The sequence below is a fragment of the Haliotis cracherodii genome, unplaced genomic scaffold (genome assembly GCF_022045235.1).
Source record: "Haliotis cracherodii isolate W230 unplaced genomic scaffold, xgHalCrac1.p SCAF_7, whole genome shotgun sequence".
Classification (NCBI taxonomy): domain Eukaryota; kingdom Metazoa; phylum Mollusca; class Gastropoda; order Lepetellida; family Haliotidae; genus Haliotis; species Haliotis cracherodii.
The window spans coordinates 25,441,609-25,453,961 of NW_027266330.1; the positions used below are offsets into that span (position 1 = coordinate 25,441,609).

The 12,353-nt window shown below is 39.9% G+C and overlaps 1 protein-coding gene across 5 annotated transcripts in view; it reads left to right on the plus strand.

Moving 5' to 3' along the window:
* The window catches only part of LOC139447622 (fibronectin type-III domain-containing protein 3A-like), a 179,971-nt gene that overhangs the window by 120,299 nt on the left and 47,319 nt on the right, over positions 1 to 12,353 (plus strand). Inside the window, exon 1 of one of the 5 annotated variants that reach the window (XM_071229032.1) lies at positions 1,495 to 1,582. The exons of the other annotated variants lie outside the window; for them this stretch is intronic. Coding sequence (XP_071085133.1) covers positions 1,531 to 1,582 — 52 coding nt within the window. The 5' untranslated portion in view covers positions 1,495 to 1,530. Of the gene's footprint in view, positions 1 to 1,494; positions 1,583 to 12,353 lie in introns of those variants that run through there. 5 annotated transcript variants of the gene reach the window in all.

The following is a 12,353-nucleotide window of genomic DNA, read 5'->3' on the forward strand; positions in this document are numbered from 1 at the left end:
AAGTTATTATTGAAAGTAAATTGTTGTTTGAAATAGGAAAGTTATTCTATGACATATTCTCTTTAAGCTATTCAGATGAACAAATGATTAATTTGTAGTGATTTTGCTGGGGACATTTTCATGATTTCAACAAATTTGTACTGTACATTCTGGAAGTCCATTACCAATTTTGGGGGGCACGGGTGGCCCAGTCATCTAAGGCGCCGTAATTCGCTGTGCAGAGTTGCGTCCCTTGAACACGCCAGAAACCTATGATTGTGGGTTCGAATCCCAGTTCACCCTGATTATGTTTCTAAGTTTGTGAGCACCATACCCGGGCTCGTGGGTTTCACCCAAGTGGTAAACGTCTGAGGCCTGCTTCAGTTCGGGCTTTCATCCCACATTAAGCTGACCCACTGTGATATAACTGGAATACTGTTATTAAGCGATGTTAAATTAACCCATCACACTCACTCGCATTACCAATTTTGAAAAATATTTTCATGACTTTTTTCGATTACAATGATTGTCCTAGAAATTGCATCAGTCTGAAACCCAGGTTTGTCCAGCCTTAGATAACCATCCCTTTATGAATTGTGGCATGTAGTGGCTTCAGGATAGGTAAGTGTTCTTCAGATCAATGTTGTTTTTAATAAAACCTTAGAAACACAAACCGGTCATCAATTATCCTCTCAAAATGGTATTTGGATAATTATGTCAACAACATTGATATCAGGATTAATAATGCATTTATGTTGCTGAAAAGATGAGGAATTGCACTGTACATTGCCAAATTGAAAAGTCAATATATCGACTTTATTGAGGACATCAGAATAACATCAGTGATTATTTTACAATAAAAATGACAATCATATTTTCAAAAATGGTGCCTTTTTGTACTCACCCCAACAGCATAAAACTACCTTAACACTACCGTAACACTACCATAAGAGTACCATTTAGTCTGTCATACAGATCCTGAAACAAATATATCCAATATAGCCCATGCAAGTCTATAATTATAATGTTTGGCAAGTCTAGATTACTGCAGTATCAGGATGAAGAAAGTCTCTTGGCTCCTTTTTGTTATATTTTGTAACTGTAATTTAACAACTGTAAAATTCTGTAAAATATGTTCATTTCAGAGACTAGATGTTAGTCTAACTGCCATTTAACACTGCCATTTAACACTGCCATAACATTGCCGTAACACAGCAACACTACCATATTTGAAATAGATATGAAGAAAAGGGGTTCTTGTCTTTACCCTTATGTTCAAGGTTTAATTAGCATCAAGCGCATCAACCCCCACCAAAGTTTTAAACACTGCTATAGAACATGAGGATGAGGATGGAACACTGAGGGGTTGGGGGTCTATTTGATCCGTATCTACCTGCTATCAGGGCAAATGAGGTAACAGCTGTACATATATACTGTATGTACAGTTCACGCATCACATGTTAGGCAATAGGTGAGTGAGGTCAGTCCAGCAGCACCGACACACACACGTGGGAGGTCGGCTGGTACAGCAGCCTATAGCTGGCAGTGACCATGGCTTGTGTAACAGGACTTTACAGGGCACACAGCCATAGCATGGAAACAGGTAGGATACATACTAACACACTTCCTCAAGTTAGGTCATACTGTTATAATGTACCACTCAGTTTGTTACTGTGGAAGATCAATTGAGTCTGTGGTGAAGCTTATAATGAATGACCTGTTGGATGATGGCTGTTCATTTTTCAAAGGGATTGGCTGTGTCAGATAGTTAGTGTGTGAGCGCTTTGTTTCTTTCTGAAATATTTTTGACTGACTTTGACCATTCACAAAACTCTTTGTGAGTGTTGGAATACCAGTGTCTTTGGGTCATGCAACATTAAACACAATAGTAGTCAGTCTTTTGAGCATAAGCAGTGTTAGAAATTGGCACTAGTCATGGAGTCCATTCAGAATCCCCTTAGTTAGGTATCATGAGGACTAATAGAAATTTGCCCTTTTTAGGGGCTTTGCTATATGTTATCATTATAAGGACTAGTGGACGAAAACTGTTAGTTTCTATCGCAGAATGAGATTAGTCTGATTCTTGTCCATTGTGTTTAGGTCTTGTAATAATAGTACTGCTATTGATAGTTGACATATTAGACTACTGAAATAAAGAGAAAAGTTTGGGCTGTTGGAAGAATACTGGATGGAAATCCTTTTATATGGAAGTGGCAGTTTTGTTAGTTGATTTGTATGGTTGAAAGTTGTATACACTGGATAAGAGAAGGGTTCACTCTAGGAATTTTCTGTCATGGGCCCTTTATGTGAAAATGTCATATATTCCAGAGGTACACCCACACTTGCCCATACAGAACAATGTTAAAATGCCTCATTGTATTTGAAAATGTGGGCCTTTTTTTCAAGTTTAAGGGCTAAAAACACCCAAGAATTATCCCTGTAATAATAAAACACAATTTAACGATAACAATAGAAATAAAACACTAACACTAAATATTAAAAAGCAAACCTTTTTTATCTGTAAGGTGAGTTATCAGAAGTTAGTACAATGTAATCGCAGTGAGGCAGTAAAATGGTAATGGTGTTAGTTATCATATGATTTAGAAACATCTTGTTGAATCCTGTTATGATACTTTTATGAAATTTGATTTGCTGAAGATTTGTTGGCAATGATGGCTTGATTGACAGAAGGAAATGCAATGAAACACACACCTGCTGGGAGGTCGTCTTCATCATCACTTCATCATGCCTGATGCTTTCAACTTATTGCCTAAATTACCACACAACACCTGTTTGAGATTTTCAGATTTTCAACTAAATATATAGCATTTATGCACCAAGGTGTTAACATAGGAAACATTTTGGCATAAGATCATTGCTTACCGTATTTCCTGTAATAAGCGCCCCACTCTAATAAGCACTCACGGTGACATTTGCTAATATATTGGCAAGTGAACAATCCCAATTTGCACCTCTTCCGATTGATCAATGTACACAAGACTTATTTATTTGGGAATAATACACACTCGTGTAATATATCCACCTTTAATTATGGGCAATTAAATTCTGGAAAAATATATCTGTCGTGTATAATACGCATAGACTCCTCTTTTGTATCATTTCAGTTACATAAACCTAGAAATTAACAATCTTTCTTTTTATACCAAAGTTATATTCCAATAAGAGCTCCCTATTTCTTATTTTGAGAGCACCCTGGGCACTTTTTACATCGAATACGGTTTTTGTTCAGGATAAAATCTGTTTATGAGATGTCAATAAGCAGAGTGAATTATGTTAATGTTAAGATCTGAGACAGTGTTTTAGTTTTCAAAAGTCTTTTTGTTCGTGGATGCTTTAGTTTGATGGTGAATTTTCATTACTTGGTTCTTTGATGAAAGATGACTTCTTTTCCTCACCTATGAAGTGGTTGTGAAGCTTGGTAACCTTGGTAACCTCAATCCATGTTCCCAGATGGAACCAGAGGGGGAATTTAACTGCTGAAACACTTTGTGTGTCAAGGTGACATTTTTGTGGGAGACTTAAAACAGATCTGAATCTCATACAAACATGGGAAGGGAGGAAGTTTCTCAGACTAAAAACACTTTTTTTCATGCCCTGGTTTCAAAATTTGTTTTCAGCTCTGAGAAATTCGCTTTCAAGATCAAATGTCACATGATAAGTTCTTGAAGAAATCCAGCCCTAATTCCCATTGCTGACAGACTTCAAGAAGGCAAACCAGATTTGGGAACCAGTTGTGCACCAAGTTATGATCTAGAACTGGTGTGCATGTAAATTTGCTATGACATTCCAATGTTCCTGTTCCGGATTAGGGGGCATTCTGTTCTCCGTGTAATACAGGAATTTCAACCAATTACGTTATCAGCACATTGAGGCAGTGTGATTGTAACTTTATCTTTGGTTTGCATTACATAATTAGCATATAGCGAAAAATGGTTCACACTCTCCAATGTTGGATTTCCCAGCAAACAAGACTGTGTGCTGATGCATTATGCCGTCAGCCTTTAGGTGTATTTCAAACACACCCCCAGTGAACTGTGACATTATTTGTAAATTCTGTAATCATATCTATAAGGAAGTTTTTATGTTCACAGAAAGGGATTTAAGAAAAAAATATTTCATTCATCATCAGGACTGGTCGGCAGCCATGTGGCCCAATGCATCACTGGTCACTCAGAAGGGTTGCCTTTGATTCCAAAATGTGTGTGGCATATGTGAATCCATTCCTGGGGCCTCTGCCTCATGGTTGCTGTATTCATGGAAAAAACCCTACTCACTCATCTAACCAGTCATTAGTTCCTCATCCTCATCCCCTCATAGGATCACTCATGATATCAATCACTGGATTGTCTGGTCCAGACTCGATTATTTACAGACCGCCGTCATATAGCTGGAATATTGCTGAGTGCGGCATAAACAACAACCCAACCATTCATAGGACCACCAACACTTCATCACACTAACTCTTCAGCACATTCATTGAACCAACCACTTGTCAAATAACTCAACCAGACATCTTCTCTACACCACTAACACAAAATTCTTCAAAACACTCACTATTCCATTCTCTCCTCCATTTGCAACCCATCCACCTGTCCAAATATATTGCCGCACAAATACACCTCCACTCATCCATCCACTCCACATGTCACTATTGGAACCACACATTTACGTACATACCTATTCAACCACTCTACCACTCACACAATACTTATCCACTCATCCATCTCCTCCACCACTCACTCTTCCAACCACTCATCCCCACTCTGACCCACCCACCTGTCAACCACTCTATCACTCTACCACTCACACAATACTTATCAACTCATCCATCTCCTCCACCTCTCACTCTTCCAACCACTGATCCCCACTCTGACCTACCCACCTGTCAACCACTCTACCACTCACACAATACTTATCCACTCACCCATCTCCTCCACCTCTCACTCTTCCAACCACTGATCCCCACTCTGACCCACCCACCTGTCAACCACTCTACCACTCACACAAAACTTATCCACTCATCCATCTCCTCCACCTCTCACTCTTCCAACCACTGATCCCCACTCTGACCCACCCACCTGTCAACCACTCTACCACTCACACAAAACTTATCCACTCATCCATCTCCTCCACCACTCACTCTTCCAACCACTGATCCCCACTCTGACCCACCCACCTGTCAACCACTCTACCACTCACACAATACTTATCCACTCATCCATCTCCTCCACCACTCACTCTTCCAACCACTGATCCCCACTCTGACCCACCCACCTGTCAACCACTCTATCACTCTACCACTCACACAATACTTATCCACTCACCCATCTCCTCCACCTCTCACTCTTCCAACCACTGATCCCCACTCTGACCCACCCACCTGTCAACCACTCTATCACTCTACCACTCACACAATACTTATCCACTCATCCATCTCCTCCACCACTCACTCTTCCAACCACTGATCCCCACTCTGACCCACCCACCTGTCAACCACTCTATCACTCTACCACTCACACAATACTTATCCACTCACCCATCTCCTCCACCTCTCACTCTTCCAACCACTGATCCCCACTCTGACCCACCCACCTGTCAACCACTCTACCACTCACACAAAACTTATCCACTCATCCATCTCCTCCACCTCTCACTCTTCCAACCACTGATCCCCACTCTGACCCACCCACCTGTCAACCTCTCTACCACTCACTCTTTCCAAAATTACCTTACCGCCTCTTTGGTCTAGTGATAGAGCCTCCGCCCGAAGAGCAGAAGGTCTAGGTTTCGAACCCCGGCCGTGTCAAACCAAAAGACGTTCAAAGATGGTACTTATTCTTATCTTGCCTGGCGCTCGGTTTTAAGGGGCTAAAACAAGGACTGGTCGGCTCAGAGTCGGTATACTGTGTCTGAGTGGAGTATTCATGTTAAACTGCAACATGGTATCTCAGTGGACTAGCACTATAAAATCAGCATCAGTCCGGACTAGTACAAGCAGCCACCCACATATGCATGCACTTTGCTACATAAGTGCAATTATCTTGGACGCGACGTTAAACCCCATTTCGCCTCACCTCACCAGAATTACATCACTTGAAGCAGGGTATTTCACATGTCTATGCAGTGAAGTTTAAGAAATCTTTGATCACCACAAGCATGATCCCCAAGTCTAGGGAGTTTTGAGGCTAAGATAGCCCACATGTAGGAGTAAAATCTACCACGAGCATTTTAGTCACAGCCTTCAAAATCTATTTATCCCCATCAAATTATTTTGGAGTGATACTGAAGCCCATATGATCCTTATCTGAGATGGGAAAAAACAGTTCCTAGCGTAATGTACATTTATTTGTGTACACAGAGAGGGAAGGTATCAGTGGTCCAGCAAGTGTCTGTTTAAGTAGACCAGCCTCGCACAAGCAGCACGTTGTTAAATCATTAATGACAAGATAAAGTCAGTTTGACCCAAATGCCTGCTGATGTTTTGAGGGTGTTTTGACTCTGCCAAGGATGAAGTTTCTCATATCATATCAGCATCCCTTTCTTATCAACTTAATGATGGAAAATATTGACTCGCCCAAATTGTCACATGGTTGGAATTAATGAGACTGTGTACTGTTGAGGCCTACTGTATGATCCCTGGATAGAGGGGCATGGGGTTAGCCTATTGTGTAAAGCGTTAGCCCATCACACCAAGGGTCCAGGTTTGATTCCTCACATGGATACAATGTGTGACGCCAGCCTTGATAAGATAAGATAAGATAATATTTATTGCAGAATCGTTCCATTACGGGACAGATGCAATTTTAAGAGACAAAACATTATGATCAATATAAACATATATACAGACATACATAATTTACATTCCTGTAGACACAAACAAAATAATCAATATTATATATGTGATGATATTCTTTTTTATACATAAAATTGTCAACGGTTGATTATGGAGGGGTATTTATTGTTTGAAATTATAGATGTGGAAACAAATGCAGTTGATATTGACTGCTTCATTATTTGATAGGATGTATTGAAATAATTTATCTTCATGACTGTGGACATTTACATTTACATTTTGTCTAGATAATTTTCCAAAGAGTATATTTCTTTCTCGAGTGTGTTTAATACAGTGAAGTAAGTAATGTTTTTCGTTATCAATGATTGAACATGTAGAGCATGATGAAATCCAGTCCAGTCACCCTTGCAAGTCGTGTGCACACTAATCAACAACAAAAACACATGGCAGTCTGGTTGCAGCTCGTTACTTTGTATCCTTTATTATGATATCTGGTCTCAGGTTGTAATGTCCTGCTAATACTTTTTCGAAAATGTCGGTTGGCAAAGATTTCAAATCGGACATTTTGCTGTCACAATCGGACAAGTCCGGCGCACAGACCGGTTTCCAGATCCCTGCATAAAACCATACTCACTCCCTTGGTAGAAGTCATACACATTTCTCTCAACTATTCTCTTACCTTGCCTGTGATTGGCTCTGGCTTCAAAGCGATACCAACTGATTCCCACAAAGAGGAAATAACAACACAGGACATTTGTTTTTGTTCTTAGTACAGCATCATGGGTAGTTTGCACTCAAGCATGAGACTAACTTCCTTTTATCCTTGTGGGGAGTCTGGGTTAAATTTGGTTAAAATGGATCGGGTACTTGGTGCGTTGGGGACTTGGTTGATTGCGTGTCATACCCCGACACCATGGCATGAAGCTCACAAAGTCAGTCACACATTTGTCGGGTCCATATTCAATCAGTTACGGGCAATGTTCATTTTGCTGGAATATCACCGAGTGCAGCAATTATTTTCAATTGGGCTATTCTTCAAGAAGCAGCCACTGAATAAGGGTACCGTATTCGACGTAATAAGCGCCCCACTCTAATAAGCGCCCACGTCAAGATTTGCTAATATATTGGCTAGTGAACAATCCCAATTAGCACCCCTTCCGACCCCTATTCGCATATAATACGCACCGCTTCCTTCCCCTATTCGCGTATAATACGCACTCGTGTGTTATATGCACCCTTTATTATTGGCAATTAAATTCTGGACAAATATATATGTCGTACATAAACATTTCAGGCTGTCAGCATAAACCACGAAATTTATCTCTCAAGTCTGTTTTTTTTTCACCAAAAAAATATTCTAATAAGAGCTCCCTATTTTTAATTTTTAGATCGCTTATTACATTGAATACGGTATTTTAACATCATATGGGCCCCAGTGTTTGGTTTGTGTACAATGTATGGGCGTAACCTTGATTAAGGAGGAAGTTACTATCATCACTGACAAAAGAAACGTGAGAACTATGTACAGTATGTTGGTTAATAATATGACAAATTACTCATATTCAAGAGATATTAGATTGGTTTGATGCACAAACGAACATACTGGTATGTTGTGTCAATCGACACTTATGAATGCATCACATGTCACGTCATAGACCCGTGACTCACCATCTGTCTCATACAAGATTAGCATGTAAAGTTTGGAAATCACATGCAGCACATCGTGATAAGAATAAAGACACTGTGGTATCATTTGACTGATTGTTAGTTTTGTCAATTTGTCATTGGAAACATACCTTCTTAACCTACATACTTCTCTCTATGTTTCTATGGTTCATGCTTCTTTTGGCGAAGAGTATATGTCATTTAGGTCACATCAGTTAAACTACCTTACACAATGTACTGAAGTTTTCCAAAACATCTTCTCACAGGTTTACAGGTTTTTTAACCATGAGTATGTTCTACACAAATGTTTGTAATTGGTTGGCATCGGCCATTAGTTGTAAGAGGTTCATTACAATTGATCAGTCATCAAATATGATCGGTCACAAATGATTAATTTAGATAGTTGATAAGAATCCTGTCATATTTGACATATCCATTACACTGTCTATATATTTAGTAATGAAGGGGATCCTGGGGTAATTTGGGGAACTTTGCATATATATTACCGTATTCGACATAATAAGCGCCCCGCTCTAATAAGCGCCCGAGGCGATATTTGCTAATATATCTTTTGTACCATTTCAGGCTGTCAACATAAACCACGAAATTTACGATCTTTCAACTCTTTCACCAAAATTATATTCTAATAAGAGCCCCCTTTTTCTAATTTTGAGAGCACCCTGGGCACTATTATATCGAATACTCTATTTGAATCAAGGAACCCATAGTCTTAACTTGTGGAATGAGGTGACAAAGACCTATTGACGAACATGCTTCTTTTCAAACATGGCATTTACATATTATGCAAAGTCATTTTTGTTTTATGTGAGTGAGTGAGTTGGGTTTAATGCCTTTTTTAACAGTATTAGAGTTATATCACAGCATGTTAGCTTAATGTGGGAGGAAAGCCCGAAGTGATGCAGGCCTCAGGCGTTTACCACTTCGGTGAAACCCACGAGCAGGGGTATGGTGCTGACAAACCTAGAAACATAGTCAGGGTGAACCAGGATTCGAACCCACAATCATAGGTCTCTGGCGTGCCCAAGGGACGCAACTCTGCACAGCGAATCGCGGCTCCTTAGACCACTGGGTGACCCGTGCCCCCTTGTTTTATATGGATTGGTCTAGCAGTCAGTGATGACCCCAATTACACAGACAGTGTCGTAGTTTCAGACAGGCTCTAATAACAGACTTATTAGGACACACTGTAGCATTTAGTTCATCTCTAAAAAGTTAGAACAGCATTTTAGGTTACGATTGAGAAGGTGTTAAAGAATCAAAATATGAAGACAATTTTTGAGTCCATTTTTTAAGTCAGTGTTTTGAGTATCCTATTTTGATAATCCATCCTCTTGCATTTACGATAGCTGTACAAGTTTGAATGATTGTGAAATTGCTATCGTAGTCCTGGGATTGTCAAATTACTTGTCATTGTTCAACATCCTCTTCGTGATTTATCACTTTGTAATAATGCATGATTCACATGTTGGAAGTCAAGGGGTATTCCCCAGTTTCAGTTTTCTGGTGTGACAGAGTGCAGTTCATTGTGTCCAAACTCTTTGTGAATCAGTTTGCAGGTCTGCGAAGAGAATTACAAACGATTTCAAGTCCTACCATGGTGTTTGCGAGAGTTTTCACTGTATGTTTTTCAAATCATGCTGTCGCTTCACAAATAGTATTTGGTTTTTAGTTGTGTGTTACAATTCCAGCAAAGCAGCGAGTTAGTTTGGAATTGATTAACAGAGTCGGCTATCTACACTTTCCTATTTGTCATATGCAATGTCGGAAACAACTGATAGTTTCACGGCCTCGTTTCTGCACAAGGAACAGGGAAATTTCACTGTTAGACCAACACTCTATGGCTTTTCTCCGTACTGTAAAATGTTGCATGGGCTTGCAACATGTTAACAAGTCAAGTGCCTCAGAAATCCAGACCCTGTCTGTCTGTTTTAGATTGGAAGTTGTGCTGGTTTATGCTTTGCCCACACCCAAGTCTGAGAACAGGAGTCAACACTTTAGAATTTGTCTGAAAAATGCGCAACACTGCACAATTGCATGTACACACATGACAGTTTTGATCAAGGCTTGTATATTTTGCCAGCTCAGCCACATGTCTGAGGTTAGAGAGACACATGTTTTGTATACCGCAGTGCACACATGCAATCCAACATGTTCAGCTAATCGAGAAGTCAGGCCAAGAGCACATTGTGGGCATGCATAGAAATCAGCATGTATTGTTGGCGTTCGTGCACACGTTCTGATGTATGCCAATCATCGGCTTCCTTGCTCAAGTCAAAGGTCATGTCCAGCATATCCTCCCCAATAAGTACTGCATCTCCTGGGAATTATGTGTGCATTAAATCAGATTTGCTTGTTAATTAAACAAGTGGCTGATGCAGAAAGGTGTTGAACTTATAACAAGATATGTTTTTCAGATGTCAAATTTGAAACATCTTTGTACAAAAGATGGATAGCATGTTTTTTCTGGCTGGCTTGATTCTGACTCATAGAAGGCTTGTGTATCCTGTTTGTGATTTGGAAAAAAGGCATATTTAACCTATGACGTCGGTGTATCAGACGGATTGTTCCTGGTCATTGCAGAGAATATGACACCAGAGGGGTGCAGTGCATCAGCAGATAAGCTGCGTATCTGTGCAAATATGCAAATTAATTCACTATTTGCCAATTATCATTGAGTTGTTTGCGTATAAAAAACACTTAAAAAACAAATTGTTTAACAGCATTGTGGTTAATTATTCAATTTAGTCTTGCATACCTGTATATCTGTACAGGGCCCACTTGCACAAAGCATTCTTAGCGCTACGATGATCGTAAGTCCCATACTCAAACGTAGACTTAAGATAAACATAGAGCTAGGATCAATTTATGCAAGTGGGCCAGGGAGACGTTATACAGAACAACCTTAGCATTACGACTGTCGTAAGTCTATGTTAAGGTACGGGAGATACGATCACCTTAGCGCCACAATCACTTTGTACAACAGCACCCAAGTCTTTATTTAGTGATTGAATGCAAGCTTCAAGCGTGAATTCTACTGCAGTGAATAATGCAAGAAAGCTGTTATGCCTTGATGTGTGTAACTTGGACATATATCTCTGTTGTCTACTTGTAAAATACTCGGGGCAGCACATGAACAGATGCACAAAAGAAGTTGCCTATTACAGCATTTTTAGCAGATTTTTGTTTCTAATTGTCTTCCTTATTTAAATTTTCAAAGTTGAACCCAAAGAGTCCAAATGTATTGAATACACTAACAAATAAATATACCCAATTAGAATGATTTCATGTGAAAAAATACTCAATGGCTCAAAACATTATTTGCAACACTGTGTAGTAATATAATGTGATCACAGATGGGTTCATTCATCAGCCATAAGCATGTGAAGATAACATATCAGATTGTTTAGTATAGATTAAAAGTTAATGGGAGTACATGTTCTTGTCACCCCAAAGTGCCAGGGCATACTGTAAAACCTGGGGTGGGGTTGGGTTGGGTCTTGGGCTGGGGTGATGGGCTGGGGTCTATGTTTACTGTCTGAAGCTGAGAATGAAGACGTGACTTAGTGATGCACATATAAACATAGCTGTATAGGATACAGCTAGATGTTTATCACAGGCTGTCAGAGTTGTCCCCATACGCCAATGTTAAATACTAGGTTTTCACTGTTTGGCTAAATGAAATAGTGAAATGAATTCAAAAGCAATGACACTAATCCCAAGACCCCAACCCAAGACCCCAGACCCCAGACCCCACCCCACCCCAGGTTTTACAGTATGCCAAGGGCCAGTTGGATTTCCACTTATAATGGAGGATTGCGGGAATACTGTACCGCTCAGAGTGGCCTTGACTCGCAAGGGGCCACAGGCGGCGCCA